The sequence below is a fragment of the Molothrus ater genome, chromosome 20 (genome assembly GCF_012460135.2).
Source record: "Molothrus ater isolate BHLD 08-10-18 breed brown headed cowbird chromosome 20, BPBGC_Mater_1.1, whole genome shotgun sequence".
In the NCBI taxonomy this organism is placed as follows: Eukaryota; Metazoa; Chordata; class Aves; order Passeriformes; family Icteridae; genus Molothrus; species Molothrus ater.
The window spans coordinates 8591153-8611016 of NC_050497.2; the positions used below are offsets into that span (position 1 = coordinate 8591153).

General features: G+C 48.1%; 1 protein-coding gene across 2 annotated transcripts in view; it reads left to right on the plus strand.

Moving 5' to 3' along the window:
* Window positions 1-19864, plus strand: part of COL5A1 (collagen type V alpha 1 chain) — a 134191-nt gene that overhangs the window by 88894 nt on the left and 25433 nt on the right. For both annotated transcript variants that reach the window (XM_036394064.2, XM_036394065.2), the window contains exons 25-38: window positions 922-975; window positions 4472-4516; window positions 5614-5667; window positions 5832-5876; window positions 6546-6599; window positions 7105-7212; window positions 7689-7742; window positions 9468-9521; window positions 13952-13996; window positions 14262-14315; window positions 15329-15373; window positions 16022-16075; window positions 16578-16631; window positions 18549-18602. In XM_036394064.2, the coding sequence (XP_036249957.1) occupies window positions 922-975; window positions 4472-4516; window positions 5614-5667; window positions 5832-5876; window positions 6546-6599; window positions 7105-7212; window positions 7689-7742; window positions 9468-9521; window positions 13952-13996; window positions 14262-14315; window positions 15329-15373; window positions 16022-16075; window positions 16578-16631; window positions 18549-18602 (774 nt within the window). The remainder of the gene's footprint in view (window positions 1-921; window positions 976-4471; window positions 4517-5613; window positions 5668-5831; window positions 5877-6545; window positions 6600-7104; window positions 7213-7688; window positions 7743-9467; window positions 9522-13951; window positions 13997-14261; window positions 14316-15328; window positions 15374-16021; window positions 16076-16577; window positions 16632-18548; window positions 18603-19864) is intronic.

A 19864-nucleotide genomic window follows, 5' to 3' on the forward strand; every position in this document is an offset into this window, starting at 1 on the left:
CCCAAGAGCTCTGAGATCTGCAGGATTTAAAAGGGGAGAACTTTACCCCAAAAGCTCTGGAACCTGCAGGATTTAAAGGAGGAAAATTTCCCCCAAGAGCTCTGGAACCTGCAGGATTTTTAGTGGGAGAACTTTATCCCAAGAGCTCTGGAACCTGCAGGATTTAAAGGAGGAAAATTTCCCCCAAGAGCTCTGGAACCTGCAGGATTTAAAAGGGGAGAACTTTACCCCAAGAGCTCTGGAACCTGCAGGATTTAAAGGAGGGAAAGTTTCCTCCAGAGCTCTGGAACTTGCGGGATGTAAATGAGGAGAACTTTCCCCAAGAGCTCTGGAACCTGCAGGATTTAGCAGAGAAGTTTTCCCTTCAGAGGGGTCATTTAGGACTTTGTCAGCTCCCACAGAGCAGGGGCGCTGTGTGTGTGTCCCTGTGTGCCCCCTCCTGCTTGTTTGGAGTGCAATAATCAATAATGCCCTGGGAAGGAGCGCCCTGGCAGCTCTGTCAGACAAGTGGCACCTCCTGATGGGGCAGAAATCAGCAGCTGCTGATTAAAAGGTGCTCACTGAGCAGTGTTAGAGCAGGCAGCTGGGGCAGCTCCTCTCCTTTGCCATTTTTCACCCAAAAATGGGCATTTCTGGGTCCTGTGAGCCCAGAGTTTGGTTATCCCCACCTTGTCCTCACCAGCTGTGCAGCATCCTGGCTTTTGGGCAGTTTTTGTGGTGCCTGAAGCTCCCATTGCTGCATCCTGTGTATGAGGTGTCCCAGGATGCTGCAGCACAGAAATAAACAGATTTCCCTCCAACCTGTGGCAGCTTTTCCACCTCTGCCGCCTCTCACAGCTGGGAAAAAAGCAGGAAATGTGGCTGGAAATGCCCATCCTCTGGTGCTCTGGAGGCTCTGATTGATTTTGTGTTTGGTTTTAGGGCCCTCTGGGCAAACCTGGTCTCCCTGGCATGCCTGGTGCTGATGGGCCCCCGGTAAGTGCTGCTCTCCTCTTCCTCCTGCAGGGGCTTCTCCCCACCCTGCAGTGGCCCCTGGGCTTGGAAATGGGAGCCCAGGTTGGGATCTGAGCCCCTCACGGCTCCAAAGAGGGGGAATGGGAAGGGTAAAAACAAGGAAAGCTTTTTGGTTGGGATAAAGGCACTTTAAAAATGGGAATAAAGAGCACTGTATTAAAATGGAAACAAAGAGAGTTTAGAATGGAAATGGAGTTTAATATGGAAAAAAAAAGACAGCTTAGTGTGGAAAAAAAACCAACTTTAATATAGAAAAAAAAAATTAATATGGAAAAAACATCCTGCAAGGTCAGCTCACCCTCCTTGGAGGCTGGGGTGAGTTTGGGAAGCCCCATCACAGGTCTGCTCACCCTGGGTACTCCTCACCATCCCTTCAGGCCTCTCTTTCCCCTCTTCCTGCTCCTGCCCTGTGCTCTGTGGGTGTTTATTCCCATCCCAGAGGCAGGGATGGACCCTGGGGGTGTTTATTCCATCCCATGCCCTCACCCTGGGTTTCACAGAGGTGATAAGAGCAGCTGGAAATTCCCTGTCAGTGTTCCATTCTCGCAGCTTCCCCCTCCCTAATCCCACTTTCAACATCGTTGTCTCCTCGCTGTCAAAATCAGCCTCAAAAAATAAAAAATCACCGAGCCTTTCAACCCTATCTCATTGTTACCCATCTCAGAGAGACATTCATTTAAGAATGAAAAAAAAAAAAAACCCTGCAAAAATTGTTTCGTTCTGCAAATGCAGAGCACGGCCTGAGGAGAGAAAAAAAAATTAAAAGAAAAGAAAAGAAAAATTGCATTTCCCACCCTGGGATTGTCATTCCTACAGAGGGCACTTGGAACATCCGTACAATTGTTAGCTGAGTCAACAGAGCAGCTCCAGCAAAGCCCAGAACATCTCTAAATCTGTAGGTTTTGATGTGAAATTCCTGCAGCAGCCTCCGGGGAGCTTCTGCTGGAGAAATTCTATTTTTAAGCAGCCTGGAGGCTGTGGAGGAGCCGCAGAGTGGCTGTGCACGGGCAGGGACCTTTTACCACAGGTGGGCTTGGATTGCTCTTTGCAAGGCCAAAAAGGGTTTTATTTATGGAAATCTGTCTTGGGAAATCCCTGAAAATCCCCGAGGGCCTCTCTGGGAGAGCTGCTCATCGCTTTGTGACCTCAGGAGCAGCCAGGGAGACGGGCACAGTGAAAATGGGGGTGGTTTAGTGCAGGCTGGACCCAAGCTTTGGAAATCCTGCTGCAGGTTCATCCTGGAGCTGAAGGCAGGAGTGGTTTTAGGGATCCTTTGTGCTCTGGTGCTCTTGGTGCCATTAAAATCGCAGGAGGTTTGAGTTTTCTCAATCCAATCAAGCTGAGATTTGAGTTTTCTCCCCCGTTTTGCTGCTGGAGGAGTGGCAGCTGTCATTTTGTTCCTTTATTAAACTCAGGGAGTCTGGCTGGTCTGACAGTCCCTTCTGAAACCGATGATGGAAAATGCTCATCATTTTCTTTGTTATATGGGTAGAAAATTGAGTATTTAAAGGAGAGAGCTCAGTGAGGAAACCAGAGAGTGCAGAATGGCTTTAGAGCAGCTGGATGTGCTCCCACCATCCTGAACAAACCCAGGTGTGCAGTGAGTGCCCTTCTAGGGGTCACTGATGTTGCAGATATTGCCAAATGTGAAAAACGCCAATCACTTGTTTTTAAAATTTTTAAAAGTTTAATAGTAATAAAATGGTTATAAAAATAGTAATACAATTAGAGTAATAATAATTTGGACAATTTGAATTAGGACAATATGAGACAATAGAAACAAAGAGTTATGGACAGTCCGGGTACCTTTTCTGGGCAGCACGAGCCCGAAAAAGGCCCCACGTTAACAGAGGATTAACCCTTAAAAACAATAATCTGTTGCATATTCATACACCTCATCCATGATGCATAAATTCCATTCAAACACAGGATTCTGTCTGGGCAGCGTCAGCTTCTTCCTCTGAATCCTGACAGTACCTTCAAAGGGGGAAGAAGTTCATTTTTCCTGATAATGGAGCAATAAATTCTCTTTCTCTGAAAGATTCAGGTGTCCTGTGGCTGTCATCTCACTGCCAGTCCTTTCTTTAAAAAAATATCCTACATAGCATAGTTTCTATTTTAACACTTTTCATAACCTAAAACTGTATTTACCACACTGCTTAAGAGAATTCATACAGCATCACTTTCTAACACAACACGTATAATATTCATTTGAATATTTGCGAAAAGCCAATCATAAAATACATGCATTTTTCACCCCAAACCAAAAGTTATTTTCCATCCCAGCTCCATTTTGGATCCAGCTGTAGGGAAACCACCCAAAACCACTTTCCTGCATTCCCCATTTCTCCCTGACCCTCCCAGCTCCACCTGGGGCAATTCACACTTTGATTTTCCCTGCCTGCCACCCCAGGAAAAGGCCATAAAGGTGATGAGAACATGTTGGGAACTCTGGGATGCTGAATTATCCAGCATCAAATGCCTAGAGGAAAGCTGGCCAGCCTCTGGCTAGCAGGGATGCAGGTTAGCTTAGATCCATGATTCTCATGGGACCTCTCCAGGAATTAGGAACTTAATGAGGGGCTCTGACCAGTCTGGGCATCTTGTGACCTTCACAAATTTCCTGCCACCAGGATTTTATCTGTTTATCTGATCAAAATCCTCGGGCTGCTTTCCTGCTGAACTCCCCCAGGTGCTCTGCTGTGCAGAGAATATTCCAGAATGCTTCGTGCTGCTCTGCTGGGAGGTGCTGAAGGGGAAAATTAGAAACATCCAGGTGGAAAAGCACCAAGGATCCAAATGCTGCTCTTTTCCCTTTGGGAAAAGCAAGGTGGCTTCAGGAAGCCTGCTTGTGGCAGTAGGAGCTTCCTGGCGAGCAGCTGCTCTCTGGCAAACAAATCACAGCTACCAAAGCATTCAATGTGCTCTAAACCCCAACATAAATGTGCTCTAAACCCCAAAATTCAATGTGCTCTAAACCCCAACATAAATGTGCTCTAAACCGCAAATTCAATGTGCTCTAAACCCCAAAATTCAATGTGATCTAAACCCCAAAATTCAATGTGCTTTAAACCCCAAAATTCAATGTGCTCTAAACCCCAAATTCAATGTGCTCTAAACCCCAAATTCAATGTGCTCTAAACCCCAAAATAAATGTGCTCTAAACCCCAAAATTCAATGTGCTCTAAACCCCAACATAAATATGCTCTAAACCCCAAAATTCAATGTGATCTAAACCCCAAAATAAATGTGCTCTAAACCCCAAAATTCAATGTGCTTTAAACCCCAAAATTCAATGTGCTCTAAACCCCAAATTCGATGTGCTCTAAACCCCAAAATTCAATGTGCTCTAAACCCCAAAAGTCAATGTGCTCTAAACCCCAACATAAATATGCTCTAAACCCCAAAATTCAATGTGCTCTAAACCCCAACATTCTCTTTTCTCTTCTACCCACAGGGTCACCCTGGCAAGGAAGGTCCTCCTGGAGAGAAGGGCAGTCAGGTTGGTGTCCACAAACCCCTCAGCTCCACCACGAGAAGGTCAGGGCGGCTGGGTGGAGATGGATCTGCACAGGCATGGCCAGGGGGGCAGGGGAGAAGCAAACCCAGCTGCAATCTGCAAGCTGAGCCCAGATTTTGTCTCTGGGTGTCTCCTGTGAGCTGCTCCCAGCTCTCCTGGCCAGCAGAGCTCCACAGAGCAGCCCACACCAAGAACCCAGCCTGGGAAGGGAAGCTTGCTCTTGACAGACACAAATAAATGTCCTTTGTGGCACAGGCAATGTAGAAAATAGATTTTTTTTTCTCCTCCCTTCCACCTCCAAGTCCCTCTTTAACAATATATTTGAGATTATTGCCAGAGGCCAAAGCCTTTGAATTATGCACTGGTCTGTCTGTCTGTCTGTCCAGGAGATTTGCCAGCTGCAGTCTTGCAGACAGCACTGCAGTTGTCAAAATTCTCTGCTCAGAGTTCAGCCCAGCGGGGTGGACTGAACCAGGAGTGCTGCTGGGCACAACCACAGCTGGGTTTGTCCCTCTGGTGTCACAGGAGGCTGAAAATTCCGACCTTTCCCCTGGAGAAATCAGAATGGTGTGGGGGTGATCCCTTCTCTCTGTGATCATCACCAAAAGTTTAATTTAAATATTTATATATATATATATATATATATATATATATATATATATATATATATAGTTTAAATATGGAATATAACATATTTAATTTTTGGAAGCAGGGTGGAGCATTCCTACAGAACAGAACATGTTCCTCCTCCCCTGGTTTTCTCCAACCCAAACCACAAATCATACCTTGTGCATAAATCCCCTTTCTAACAAATTGTTTCCATCCTGACCCTCCTCATCCTCCCTTTCCTGTTGGATGGATCTTTGCCACCCCACCTGCAGGTGATGCTCCTGCAGCTCCCCAGGCTGTTTTGGGGCTATTTTGGGTTATTTTGGGCTATTTGGGGCTGTTTTCAGGTGGCTGCTGCCATTCCTACCCATGTGGGAAACAGGAAATTTGTTTTCCACACCCTCTCCTCATCAGTGCACCTCTGGGTTGGTTTTTGATGTGTTTTTCTTGTTTGCATTTCATCCCCTCAGGGTCCCCCAGGTCCTCAGGGCCCCATTGGTTATCCAGGACCACGGGGAGTCAAGGTAAGGAGATGCAAGGGCAGTGCCCCTGGAATTGTGCACTGGAGCTTGCAGAGATGCAATTAAATATAACAGAAATCAGAAATCGCCACAATTAATGGTGATTTTTAATTTCTTCACCCTGAACTTTACCCCTGCCCTGGTGACATCTTGGTTTCTCTCTCAAGGGAGCAGATGGAGTTCGTGGGCTGAAAGGCACCAAGGGGGAAAAGGTGAGATCAGTTTGGGTTGTGTTTCTGCAATTTCTGAGCATCTTTGTAGAGGGATCCCACAGGATCTTCCCTGGGAGGTTTTCTCCTGCACAAGGGATTTTTCTTGAGAGGGGGAAAAAAGGGAACTGAGCACCTTTCCTCCATCCCTGCCCCTCCCCAGAAATTCAGCAGCAGTTTGAGCTTGGGATCTCCCAAACTTTAAAACTTTCTGGGAGATGTCTTCACTGCCTCTGGGGGTTAGCTGTAGGATGAGATGCATTATTGATTAATCTGCAATTAAACCTTCTTGGCTGAAGGAAATATTGCAGTGTCCTGGAGGCTGCCTGGGAGCAGGTGCAAAACCTCCTTCATGAGAATGAAACCACTTCTACTCCAGAAATAATTGGTTCCCAGCGCTGCCAAGGTCCTGTTGTTCACTTTGGGGCTGTTTGTGGTGCTGCCTTGCAGGCAGGATGGGATGCAGGGCACATCTGGGGACACTGCAGGGGTTCTGTGGGTTTTGGGTGGGTTTCCATTCCTGCTTGTGCACTCCAAGGACTTGGAGAAGGCAATGTGTGGACCTCAGCTTGTCCTCCCTGAACAAATGAGGCTTGAGAAACTTCCATTCTTTTTTTTTTTTTTTCCCCATCTCTACCACATGGGTGATTTTTTTCCCCTCTCCATTTTCAGGGTGAAGATGGTTTCCCTGGCTTCAAAGGTGACATGGGCATCAAAGGAGACCGGGTGAGAGTCTGGGACCTGTGGGATCAATCCAGCAGCTCCTGGTGAGCCAGGAAAGGGCTGGCTCAGCCATCTCCTGCTCCCTGTGTGACAAAGTGACACTGCTGTCCCCTGTGCTGCAGCTGGCAGGGCCACAAGCCATGTCAGCAGCTCAGATTCCCCAATAATTCCCATAATTACCCTGCAGCTGCCCAGCTCAGCCCTCCATCAAACACTTCCCAGGGCTTGCTCTGCACATCCAGGTGGAGGTGAAAGGGAGGAAGGTGAAAGGGCTGCAGTCAAAGCTGATGGAGGCTGGTTTGGTGGAGATATTCCCAGTGAGGATGGGAGAATTTTGTGGATGACACCTGGATTTTGTGGCATTTTGGTCACATCCACAATTTCATCTCCCCGAGCCTCCTGCTGAAGCCCAGCTTTCTCCCAGAGCAGCTCCATGGAATATGTGCTGCCAGCAACCCCAGGATCTGGGACCTGCCTGTCTAATTAACCCTTCTCTGGTAATTAACAGGGGGAAATTGGCCCCCCTGGCCCTCGGGGTGAGGATGGGCCCGAAGGTCCCAAAGGTCGCTCTGGCCCCAATGGAGATCCAGGTCCTCTTGGTCCTGCTGGAGAGAAGGTGAGCCCAGGATGGGAATTCTGTGTTTTACATCCAACCCCACAATTTTGGGTGTCTCAGGGGTGTGGGCAGTTTTAGGGCAGAGGGGGGAAGAGGAGCTGTGGGAGTTTTGTGTGAAGGGAGGCCCGAGGGAGGTGGGTTTAGGGCAGCCACATTGAGGCTTTGGTCTCTTTGGGGTTATTTTTAAATAAAAAGATCAGAGGGGAATAAGCAGAGAAACAGAAAGTTTAATTTCAATAAATTTCAATAAAACCCCAGTCTAATTTCCCAGTAAAAGCCCAACCATTCCTAGCTGGTTCCCAGCACGGTTACAGTGCTCACTCTGCATCTCCCCACTGGGATTCCCTCAAAGTTTAGTCCCACCTGCCCTGCTCCTCCCTGCCGCTGGCATCCCCCCTGCCCTGCTCCTCCCTGCCGCTGGCATCCCCCCTTCTTGCTGCCACAGAGGCTCTAACTCCCTTTTCCTTCTTTTCCAGGGAAAACTTGGCGTGCCAGGATTGCCTGGGTATCCAGGCAGGCAGGGCCCCAAGGTAATGGGCATGGGGTGGGATGGGATGGGATGGGATGGGATGGGACGGGATGAGGAAATTTGGATGGGATGGGGTGGGATGAGGAGGTTTGGGATGGGATGAGAAGGTTTGGATGGGATGGGATGAGAAGGGTGGAATGGGATGAGGAAGTTATGGGATGGGATGGGATGGGATGGGATGGGATGAGGAGATTTAGATGGGATAGGATGGGATGAGGAGGTTTGGGATTTGATAAGGAGCTTTGGATAGGATGGGATGGGATGAGGAGGTTTGGATGGAAATGGGATGGGATGGGATGGGATGGGATGGGATGGGATGGGATGGGATGGGATGGGATGGGATGGGATAAGGAGGTTTGGATGGAAATGGTATGAGATTAGGATGGGATGCTATAAGGAGATTTGGATGGGATGGGATGAGGAGGTTTGGACGGGATGAAGAGGTTTGGATGGAAATGGGATGAGGAATTTTGGATGGGATTGGATGGGGAGCCCAGGAACACAGCCCAGCTCAGCCCCCGTTTGTGGGGTGAGGCCCCTCCTTCCCACTCATGCAGGACAAAAATAGGGATGGACAAAAATAGCTGCTGGTGCATGGCTTGGGTCCCAAAGTGGTGGGAAGAGCTGGAGAAGGGCTGGGATGTGCAGGGAAGGCTCCTGGGAGCTTTCCTGCTGCTGAAAGGCATTTCAGTCCTTCTCCTTGGACTGGGGTTTTTATCTTCCAAGGCAGCATTATCTAATTAATTAAGGAGAATAGTTAATGACTCAGGGTCTCCCTGAAATGAAAAGAAAGCTGCCATTTGCATATTTGCAAACAGCCTTTGTAGCTTCTCTCCACGCCCACCTCCGTTTGGGCCATTTTCAAGGCATTTTTTTAAATTAAAACTGTGAATTCCACTCCATAGACTTAGGCTCCAGCCCAGTTTTCACATGCCCTGGAGGCTTTGGGAACTTCTGTTTTTGTTAACTTCTTTTGTAAGAATGGTATTTTATTATTCATGTTCCCTGCTTAAAAAAAAAAAAAAACAAAAACAACCAAACCAAGCCAGGCTTGTTTCATTCTGGAGACAGAATTATCTGCAAGAGATTGTTTCCTGCTTGTGGTGGGGCTGCTTTATTTTTAATTTACATTTTATATCTGGAGTAAGGTTGTGGGGGGTGGTTTTTTTTTTGCATTTTCTTGGACTAATCCATATTTTAAAAGCAGCAGCAGCAGCAATTCTCCAGGCGTTGGCATCAGACAGAAACAAGCCAGGAGTTAAATTTTCATGTGCACCACAGTGACTTAGGAGCTAAAATCCAAAACCCTGCCTGGGCTCCCATCACAACCATGGGCTTGGGGTTTTGTAGTGAGTGCTAACGAGCCATGGATATTTGTTTTTTGTGCTGTTTTTGGAGAAAATTGGATGTCAGAGGGAAGCCCAAAATTCAGGTTATTGTAGTGAGTGCTAGTGAGCCATGGATATTTGGGGTTTGTGCTGTTTTTGGAGAAAATTGAATGTCACCCCAAAATTCAGGTTTTTGTAGTGACTGATAATGAGCCATGGGTATTTTGGTTTTGGTGTTGTTTTTGGAGAAAATTGAATTTCAGAGGGCACCCCAGGCCTGCTGGTTTTGCTGTCATTGGAGGGAGGTTTGGGGCACAAGGGCTGGGGGCTCTGGGGATGGCCAGAGCTGCCCCAGGGCTGTCCTGAGCCTCTCCCTCCCTCTCTGCTCTTCCCCCAAGGGCTCCATCGGCTTCCCAGGATTCCCAGGAGCCAACGGAGAGAAGGGCACACGGGTAAGAGCTGCTGCATCCCTGCTGCTTCACTCATTTCTTCTTCTCCAAAGAGATTTGGGGACCATTCCTTTGCTCCAAAGGCTTCTCCGCTCAGGAATTGCCCAAAAAGGCTCATCCCAGGATGAGGTTCCTGCTGCAGGACAGGAGGATGCTAGGGATGGCACAGCCAGCACCTTCCCAATTAAATCCTGGGAATTTTCCCCTCAGGATATTTTAAGAGGCTCCTCTGAACCTGAATCCTTTGCTGGGACTTTGCTCAGGGCACAAAGAGCTCTTTAATTAACAGTAATTATTAGGGATGGCTGAGTCTGTTCAGAAGCAGCCAGAACCATCTTTCACCCAACTTTGAATTCTAAATGCGCGGCTGAGAACGCTCTCAGTGCTTTTAATAGGCTGCTCAAAATTCAGAGACACCCTGAAAATCAGGGGGTTTCATCCCCCAGCCTTGTCTCTGCCTCTCACCCCACCTCCACAGCCTTCTCTCAGAGTAGGGATTGTCTAAATATACTGATTTATTTTTTATCTGCTGCAGAACATGCTGGAATTAAAGGATTCAGAGTACAAACAAAGTCATTTTCTGCACCAGCTCCGGTCACAGTGACAAGAAGGGGGAGTGAGGACAGCAAGTGGAATTAGTTTCCTTTTTACTCTCATTTAAATAGAAATGACTTCTAACAGGCAGCTTTGAGAGGAGCCCAGCAAATATAAATCACTTTGCACTGCATTAATATCCTACCCCTGCAATTTGGGCTCTATCCACCCCCCCCCCCTTTTTTTATTATTTCATTTCATCTGGAGCTACAAATTCTCATCCCCATCCCTCCCTCTGCTCTGGCTGGGCAGGAGGAGGGAGGCCAGGAAATTCAGCCCTGGAATTCCCTGGAATTACCCCCCTCCTTCTCAAATATCCAGCAATAAAACCCCCGGGCTGGATTTCTGGGGGGTGTAAAAGAGGGGAGGGATTGTTCTGCTTCGAATCCCTGCGCATCCATGAATGATTCTATTCTGGGATGGAATCAAATCCCAGCTGGGAGGGGATGGGAAACCTTCCAGGGAGTGGGGAAGGTACCAGGAGCTGGGCATTGCTGAGGCTGGAACAAGCCCTGAGGGGGCTGAGGTTTGAATTTTGGCATTTTCCAGCCTGAAAGGGGCTGGGGAGGGAGCAGATCTGATGGGAAAGGGCCCAGCTTCAGAACCAAGCCATGAGAAGAGAAGAGAAGGCAAAAAAATCAGCACTTCCCTCACTTTTATTCCAAATGAGCTTTGTGCCTCTCATGGAGGTAGTGAGGATATTTAGTTACACCCTTGGCTTGCCACACATTTCTTCACTTCAGGAATTAAAAAATGGCTTTTTAACCTTTCAAACATTGATTTGTTTCATGGTAGTTCTAATTTTTAATTTTTTTTTATTATTTCCAATGGGTTCTACCATTTTATACCAAATTAATCAACGTGCATTCACTTTATCAGTGTACAGAGAGATTTTCATGGACAAATCTTTCCATTAGCAACAGCAGCTCAGCTTGGAAATGTAAGACTAGCAGAAATGTTGATTTTCAGTAACAGCTTTCCTATCCATCTATTTTTTTTTTCCTCCCAAGTATCCCGTTTGAAAAAAGAGAAAAGCAATTATACACAGAATTATAGGCTGAGCTGGGGTCACTCTGCTCCAGTCCTCATCTTAATTTAAGCCTCATTGAGTCAGACTTGATAAATCCCCCGCTGCTTCTCCTAAGACCACTCAATTTGTTTGGTTTATGAATGTGTTCACATGGAGCCAAGAAATAAAATTTCTAGTTTTTTTTTTTTTTCCCCTGCAGTTCAATGTGGAATAATTCAATTTGGAGCTGCAAAACCCCCAAATCATTGGTTTGTCTTTCCTTTATCACAATATCTCCATTTTGCTCTTCAGTTCCCTGGTTTATGTGGCCAAAATCATGCAAATCCCACATTTCTCTGCTGAAATGGAGCTCAGCTTTTCAGCAGCACAGAGAGTCTTCCCAAGTTCTTAAATAATTCAAAAAAAAGGTGAAAATCAGAGGTGGAAGGGCAGGACCTGCACAGGCAGCTGAATTTTAGTGCTGAGTGCTGAACACGCCCAAACACAAAAGTTCAGCTCGTGGATGTTCAGTTGTACAAAAAAAGGGCTGAAAAGGTAAAAATGGCTGAAAAGGGAGGGGAAAAAGGGAGGAAGATGATTAGAGGATGAGGCTGGGAAAAGGCTGGGAGGACTGGGACTGCTGGAGAAGAGAATCTTTGGGATGAGCTGAATTTGGAGGGAAGCTGCAGGAAAGATGGAATTAAACTGTTTAAAGGAGCCTGGAGTGGCTTTGGGTGGGGCTTGGAGCAGCCTGGGCTGCTGGAAGGTGTCCCTGCCCACGGGGGTGCTTGGAATGAGCTGAGCTTTAAGGTCCCTTCCAGCCCAAAGCAGCTTTTGCTCCTCTGTTTGGTGCTTTTGGAGAATTCTGAGCCATTAAATCCCCCCAGAGCTGCTCAGCACCGAGCCCCTCCTCGGCTCCAGGTGGGCTCAGCATCTTTTCAAGCCCTGCTCATGAAATCAATACTTAAACATGAATAATAAATCTTATTTTAAGAGCTATTTTCTGCCTTTAGAAGGGAGCAATAGATTTTCCCTGCTTGCCCAGTTTGACAGAGCTCCCCAAATCCAACTATTTCTTGGTGTGCCTGGAAAATAATCTGAATTTAGCTGCCTTCATGTCAAAATCCTTGTTTGACAAATACAGGTCTGTGTGTATTTACAGGGGATATAAATTCTTTGCGACTGCACATGAATGCATGACTAATGACAACAATAAGCAGGGGGAAATTTGGCTAAAAAATAGAATTGTGGGAGAAGGAGAGGAGTGTGGGGGGGCTACCTGAGGGGAGGCAGCACCCCCTCCTCCCCACCTGCTCCCAATTTAGCCTCCCAGAGCTCCAGCAAAACCAGCTGGAATATTTTAAAGCGAATTTTGCCATTAATTAAAAAAAAAAAAAAAATGCCAGCAGGCTTTAATAAATGGAGCTGCAAGAACAAGGAAGATTCAGCAGGACTAATTTTAGCAGCTGCAGGAAAGTTGATGGGAAAGTTTTGCAGCTCCTGTTTTATGTTCTGCTGGTTAATGAGTGTCAGAGCTGAGCAGGCTCTGAGGTGATGGATTTGGGGCAGAAAATGGCAAAGGGATATTTTAAGCACCCAGGGAATGGAGGTTTCCTCTCCTTTCCTTTCGAGGTGATTGGTGCCATTCACAGGCTGCAGGTCCCCAGGGCAAAGTCAAAACTTCTTCCCGTGGTGTTTTGGCCACTTGACACCAGCCCAAACTGGGCTTTTAGGCCATTCCTCTGCTTTTAGGCTCAGCTTAATGTGCTGCCAGCTTTATTTGCAGCAGGCTGCGCCTTTTCCACGGCAGGATTAATCCCAGGGAGCCCAGTGCAGCTGTCAGAGCTCACGAGCTGCTGCCAAACAACGCCTGGAAGTCCTTGTTTAGCTCTGAGTTAGGGAAATTTGGAAAGATGTAGGGCAGCCTAATTGGCCTGGGGTGCAGGAACCTTTGTCACACCTTCCAAACCCCACAGAACCTGTGTCACACCTTCCAAACCCCCAGGAACCTGTGTGACACCTTCCAAACCCCACAGAACCTGTGTCACACCTTCCAAACCCCACAGAACCTGTGTCACACCTTCCAAACCCCACAGAACCTGTGTCACTGTGTGACACCTTCCAAACCCCCCAGGAACCTGTGTCACACCTTCCAAACCCCACAGAACCTGTGTCACTGTGTGACACCTTCCAAACCCCACAGGAACCTGTGTGACACCTTCCAAACCCCACAGAACCTGTGTCACACCTTCCTTCCAAACCCCACAGGAACCTGTGTCACACCTTCCAAACCCCACAGAACCTGTGTCACTGTGTCACACCTTCCAAACCCCACAGAACCTGTGTCACACCTTCCAAACCCCCCAGGAACCTGTGTCACTGTGTGACACCTTCCAAACCCCACAGGAACCTGTGTCACACCTTCCAAACCCCACAGGAACCCCTGGAGCACGGGGTGAGGGCCCTGCCCCACGTCAGGAGCAGGGATCAGTGGGGAAAAAGGGGTTACAGGTGTTGGGTGGTGGAGCTGAAGAGGTTTTGGGATGCTGAGGGGGTGGCCTCGTCTTTGAAAGCGTTTTGGGGTTTTAAAGGACTTCAGATGCTGCTCCTGAGGAGATTCATTCCCTCAGGGAGCAGATGTTGTCTGGGATCACTGTCCAGACCTGCCCAAGGGCTATAAATTCAAATAAATACAAGAATCAGGAGGTGGAGGTGAAGCTGCTGCTGAGTTTTTCGTGGCAGATGAGGAGCAGAGAGGTCCTGAGGCTGTGTGTGTGTGTGTGACAGGCTCTGCTGTGGGTTCCTAATCCCTTCTCCTTTTCCATTCCAGGGCACTCCTGGCAAACCAGGTCCAAGGGGGCAGCGTGGTCCCACGGTGAGCAGCCTGTTCTTCATCCTTTTGTCCTTCAAAACCTTGTCCTGGCCAAAGGGAAACTTTGTGTCCTCACTGGGGATGGGACCTGGCCTTCAGCAGCTGCAGCTGAGCCAGGGGGACACAGATTTGGGGCTGGGTGTCTCCACTGAATGTGGTTTAAATCTTTCTGATGACTTTCCTGTCAGCCCTTGCTGCTGCTGGGATGATTTATTGACCCCACACAGCTCAGAAAGGCCTCAAATGTCACTTTTTGTGTCTTTTCAAGGGTCCACGTGGGGAAAGAGGCCCCAGGGGAAGCACTGGAAAGCCTGGCCCAAAGGTAAGGCTTGGGGGTTTTAAGGACTTCAGGACTTTGCTGCTGGAGAGATCCATTCCCTCAGAGAGCAGATGTTGTGTGGGCATTGGGATCACTGTCCAGACCTGCCCAGGGGCTGTAAATCCACATAAATACAAGGATCAGGAGGTGGAGGTGAAGCTGCTGCTGAGTTTTTCGTGGCAGATGAGGAGCAGAGAGGTTTTGGGGCTGTGTGTGAGCCTTTGGGGTGGTGTCCCAGGCAGTGTTGGTGTGGAGAGCAGCTGCTCCACCAGCCTCCATCTCCCTCCTTTCCTTTTCCATTGGGTTGGGAAAGCTGAGCCCTCCCGAGGCTCATTCCCAGCTCAGTGGCTCATGACCCAGCTGCAGAGGATGTGCCCAGGATCTGTAAATGTTCTGGCCCAGGAGCCAGCAGGACTCTGAGAGCACTCCCAGACTGGAGACCAACAGAACCCCGACACCAGCACAACCCCACAGCCCCTAAACCTCCCCAGCCCCTCGTTTTTGGGGTTTAAATCGAGTTTAAACCCCCTGAGAGCCATTTTTGAGCCATTTTTGCCTTCCCACTGCTGAGCCAGCATTGGCCACCAGGCAAACTTTGGGATTTTTCTCTAAACCAATCCCAAAGCACTGATTGATTACCTAAGCACTGATCACCAGGCTGGATGGAAACAAAGCTTTTGTTTATAAACAAATTTCTGGGCTTTGTGTTGGCATGAATTTTGTATAAATCCCCCCTCTTCAGGGTGGCATTTATCTCTCTGAGGGGGCCCACTGTGTGGTGGAAATATCCCAATCTCCCCAGGATTTTTATGAGGGGATGTGGGGGGAACAAGCAGCTGCTCATTTGTCACAGGCTGCTGTTCCTGCCACAGAATTATTATTAGAGAGGCCTGGGGGAGTTGTGCTGTGGTGTCACCGTGGGCTTGGTGCCATCTGAAGTCTTGGCACACAAGAAGCTGTGATGCTGATTTGGGTATTTTTTTTAAATGCTGTCTTGTTTTCCTTCTTCCTAAAAGGGCAACTCTGGTGGTGATGGCCCCCCTGGTCCTCCTGGAGAAAGGGTAAGAGGAGCTGAGGGGTACAGCAGGCTCTGGCAGAGGAGGTGGGCCTGCAGGGCTGCCAGGGTTTTTGGCAAGGTGGATCCTCCTGGGTGCCCTGCTAGCAGAGAGGAGTGGGCAGGAGGCAGCTCAGCAAAAGGGAAAATAAAGGGAAATTCTGGTTAAAAATCCAAGGTGAAAGGTGCTGGTGTGGAGAGAGGGCCCACAAGCCATCTCCAGCCCTTAGGTCCTGTCTGAGCTCTCCAGGGAAGGCTCAGGTGGGACTTTGGGTGTCCTGTGGAAGCATCACTCCACAGTGATGGGGAGAAGGGACAAGTCACCCCTGGGTGACTGCAGGCAGTCAGAATTCCAGGCTCTTTCTGGAGGATGTGGTTCTCTAGGACCTCCTGCTGCTTTCTCCAGACCACAGTCAGGTGGGAAATCCTCAAACAATGGGACTTTCATGATTTTAGCCTCAATTCTGGTTTGGTTTTTTTTTTCCCCCCACTGGGTTTTTGTTCTGTTTGTAATTTTTTCTACACAACTACCTAGCATTTGCCTTTCCAGACCTTTGTGCTTACCTGCTACTCACACAGAGGTAATATTTGTAATATTTCATATCAAGTGTTGCAGGTTCCTTAACCAACTTCTCTGCCTTGTCTTCCATCCCAGGGACCACCAGGGCCTCAAGGACCGACTGGATTTCCTGGACCAAAAGGGCCCCCTGTAAGTAACTCAATTCCTGGGACATCCAGAGGGATAATCCAGCCTCTCCCACCCAGCCTGGGCTGATTCCCTGACAAATTCCCAAGAAAAGGCATCACTGAGACATGCTGATAACAACGCCATGGTTTCAGATTTTAAATAGCCAAGTAAATTGCAGCTGATTATAAATGTTCATTTCCTACTGACTCAGGATCTCTGGGATCTTTTGTGGTTGTTCCGTGCTTTATTTTCCCTCTGTGGACGTGGAGGACAGCACAGCAGTGCTGTCCCTGCAGTTGTTGTACACTGGGGGGACCTCAGAAATGGTTTGGGAGTGATTTCCTGAGCAACTCCTGTGAGATGAATCCTTTGGGAGATGTGTGGGGAGGAAAGGGGTGCAGCTTTTAGGGTCTGCAGCTCCATTTCCCTGTGAAATAGCTGGGAGCTTGGGCAAGCAGGGCTGATTCAGTGTTTGGCACAGTTTTATTGCCAAGCACTTGGTGATGCTGCTTTTCTCCCACAGGGTCCTCCTGGGAAGGATGGATTGCCTGGGCACCCTGGACAGAGAGGAGAAACTGTAAGTAGCCAAAAAACCTTGGACTGGTCATCGCTCCAGAGGCTCATTTTGGGTTCTCCAAACCCTCCTGTGCTGCTGGGGAGGTGCAGCCCCAGGCTGGGTTGTTTGGGGTCCCTGAGGGTGTGTCTCCGTGGGAAGCAGCCCATTTCTCCCCACTGCCTTCCCCAGGCATTAAATGAGCATTAAAAAGGTTTTGCACATGATGCATTTTCTCCCCTCAGCTTATCAGACAATTTAATTAACTTGCCTGGCATTTGCTAAGCAAGGCAGTGCAAACACTGCTCAGCCCAGCTCCAGATATTTATTCACATGCCACGAGGCTGGTTTTAAAACAAGGGGGTTTTGAGGTATTTCTGAGCCAAGTCCTCAGGTCAGGATTAACTTAAAAGGTGAAGAGTTTTCACCTGCCAGAGCCTGACTGACATTGAGTCTTCCTTGAGTTTTCCATGACATCCAAGGTGTCATCAGCTTCTGAGACTGCAGTCAAAAGCATCAACCTCCAAGTCTGCAGGAGTGAATGGAGAATGGGTTTTTAATTATTTTGGGGTCTGAAAGCTCTCCCTAATTGCTTTCCTCAATTTGCCTCTCCCAGGAAAGACAATCTCTGTTAACCTGTGCCATCAGCCTTGCAGAGATCACTTTCCCCTGCACACCTAGGCAGGAGAAGTCCCCTTTTTGTCCCCTTTCTCCTCACAGTGCCAAAATGCAAGGAGAGAAGCAAAAAAAAAAAAATGAATTAAATGCTCTTTCTACATCAGTAGCCTGGTCAGTGCAGTGCATCTTTGTGCAAGATTGAAATCTCTGTGTCAAACACTTCCCCTTATTGAAATTCCCATTCAGCAGCAAACAGGCATGCTGAGATATTTGGCCATATTAGATTTGCAAAGATTGGCTCTAAAAAAACCATGACAGATTCTAAAGCCTCTGTGCCCAAGGCTGAAAGAGTACAAAAGGAAAGCCCTTTCTTCAGGTTAATAAGGAAAGTCCTGCACAGAAATGATCTAAATATTTGTCTGTGATAAGAGTTTAAATTGCACCTTCATTTCCCAAGGATATTTTGCCATTTCCCCATCAGTGACAGGATATTTTCTGATCTGCAGGCAGCCAGAATAGCATGGAGGAGTTATTTAAGCATGACAGGCTAGCGTTGGCATGGGATTTATCTGATCCTCTTTTGTGGCAAGGAGAGAATAGCCCGTGTGCCCTAAATGCCATTCCTCAAGCTTGTCAGCAGGCTGGAGTAACAACCATAATTAATGTGCTTTTTAAGGAGTAGCCTGGGAGAGCCAAACAATTGCAGTGGTGAGAGTTCCTCGTTGTCACTCTTCAAAATGCCATTGGAAGGAGCTGTCAGGGAGACTTCCCTGCTCATCAGCCTTTGCAGACAAACAGGGCTGTGCTTCCTTTCAGCAAATGTTGATGGAGGAGATAAAACTTCACTCAGCCCCCGTGGGTTAATCTGTTCCTGCGCTTCTGGGAGCTGAGCTGAGACAGAACGGAGCCTAAACCAGCACCAGAATGGGCAGCAGGAGAAGGGAAACAGCTTTTAAGAGTTGCTCAGCATGAAGAAATTCACACTGATTTTAAGAGCCATTTAATAGCCATTAATGGCGTTTTTAATTGCCATTTCCTCCGTGGTTTTATGAGTGGAACAGATTTTTATAGATATACATATAAATGGCCAAAGCACAGCAGCTCCATCCAAACAGCAGGGCTGAGCTTTGAGAATCCCTTCTTCTTCCTCTGTTTCACCCTTTGTAAATGCACAAGGACATTTTTCCAACTTTCTGTTTGATTTTTTTATTTCATTTTCATTTGGCCCACCCTGGTCAGGGGTTTCACTTGGGGAGGAGCAGCTGGTGGCAGTGTGACCCTCACAGAAATGTCATTTCTTTGTCTTTTCCCTTTCTCTAACAGGGTTTCCAAGGCAAGACCGGCCCTCCAGGCCCCCCTGGTGTCGTAGGGCCTCAGGTAAGAAGCAAATGCTCACCCCTGCAACTGGTCTTTACTGGTTGTGCAGCGGGGACTCCTTTTCCAGGGAAGGCAAAGCCTTGTCAGGTGGCTTTGAAATTCCTGAGGAAGGTGTGAAATCCCCCCCATGGCCCCAGCTCACCTTGCTGAGGGGTTGGGATGGGGTTTAGAAAAACGCAAATGTGGTGGCTCCTGTGAGCTCAGCACAACCACCCCGGTGTAAAACCAGAGTAGGGTGAGAAAACAGCTGAAAAGCACAACCCAGCTGAAAAACACAAAACAGCTGAAAAGCAAAAAACAGCTGAAAAAGACAAACCAGCTGAAAAAGACAAAACAGCTGAAAATCAGAGCCCAGCTAAACAACACAACCCAGCTAAAAGCACAACCAGCTAAAAGCACAACCAGCTAAAAGCACAACCCAGCTGAAAAACACAACCCAGCTGAAAAGCAAAAAACAGCTGAAAACCACAAAACAGCTGAAAATCAGAGCCCAGCTAAACAACACAACCCAGCTAAAAGCACAACCAGCTAAAAGCACAACCCAGCTGAAAAGCAAAATACAGCTGAAAAACACAAAACAGCTGAAAAAGACAAGACAGCTGAAAATCACAGCCCAGCTAAACAACACAACCCAGCTAAAAGCACAACGCAGCTGAAAAGCACAAAACATCTAAAAAACCACATCCCAGCTCAAAGGCCTGCAGCAGCCAGGGAGTTAAATGAGATCTCCAAGGGCTGAGCAGCTGCTGGTGGTCAGGGCAGAGCAAACGTGCTGCCAGAGTGCTCTTCCATGTCACTGTGAGGAAAATCATCCCTCTTTCATCTCAAGGGCTGCCAGGTTCTGTCAGAGCTGGGCTGGTTTGCTTTCAGTCACCTCGAACAAGCACAAGCACAACTTCCAGAGAGCCTGCACTGGGCTTAGGACTGGCTTTGGGTCGAGCCTTCTCGCCTGAGCTGCTGGGGAGCAGCTCTTTAATTAGAAAGCAATTAATTCGTCCTCTTTAATGACACCATAAAGCCCCTGATTTGTAAATTCCCTGATTAGGGGCAATCCCCTGACGGCTGTGTCTGTCTTCTCGAGTGCAAATTAGGCTCGGTGGCAATTTGGTGGCGCTCAGCTGGGTGCAGTTGCTGTGATCTGTGGCTGCTGAGTGAGCTCTGCGTGCTCTAAGTGCCCTCCCTGCGGCAGGACATGAGTTACAGCCCTGTCCCCAAAGCTACCAAGGGGGCAGGGACACCGTGGCTTTGTGCATGTGGCTTTT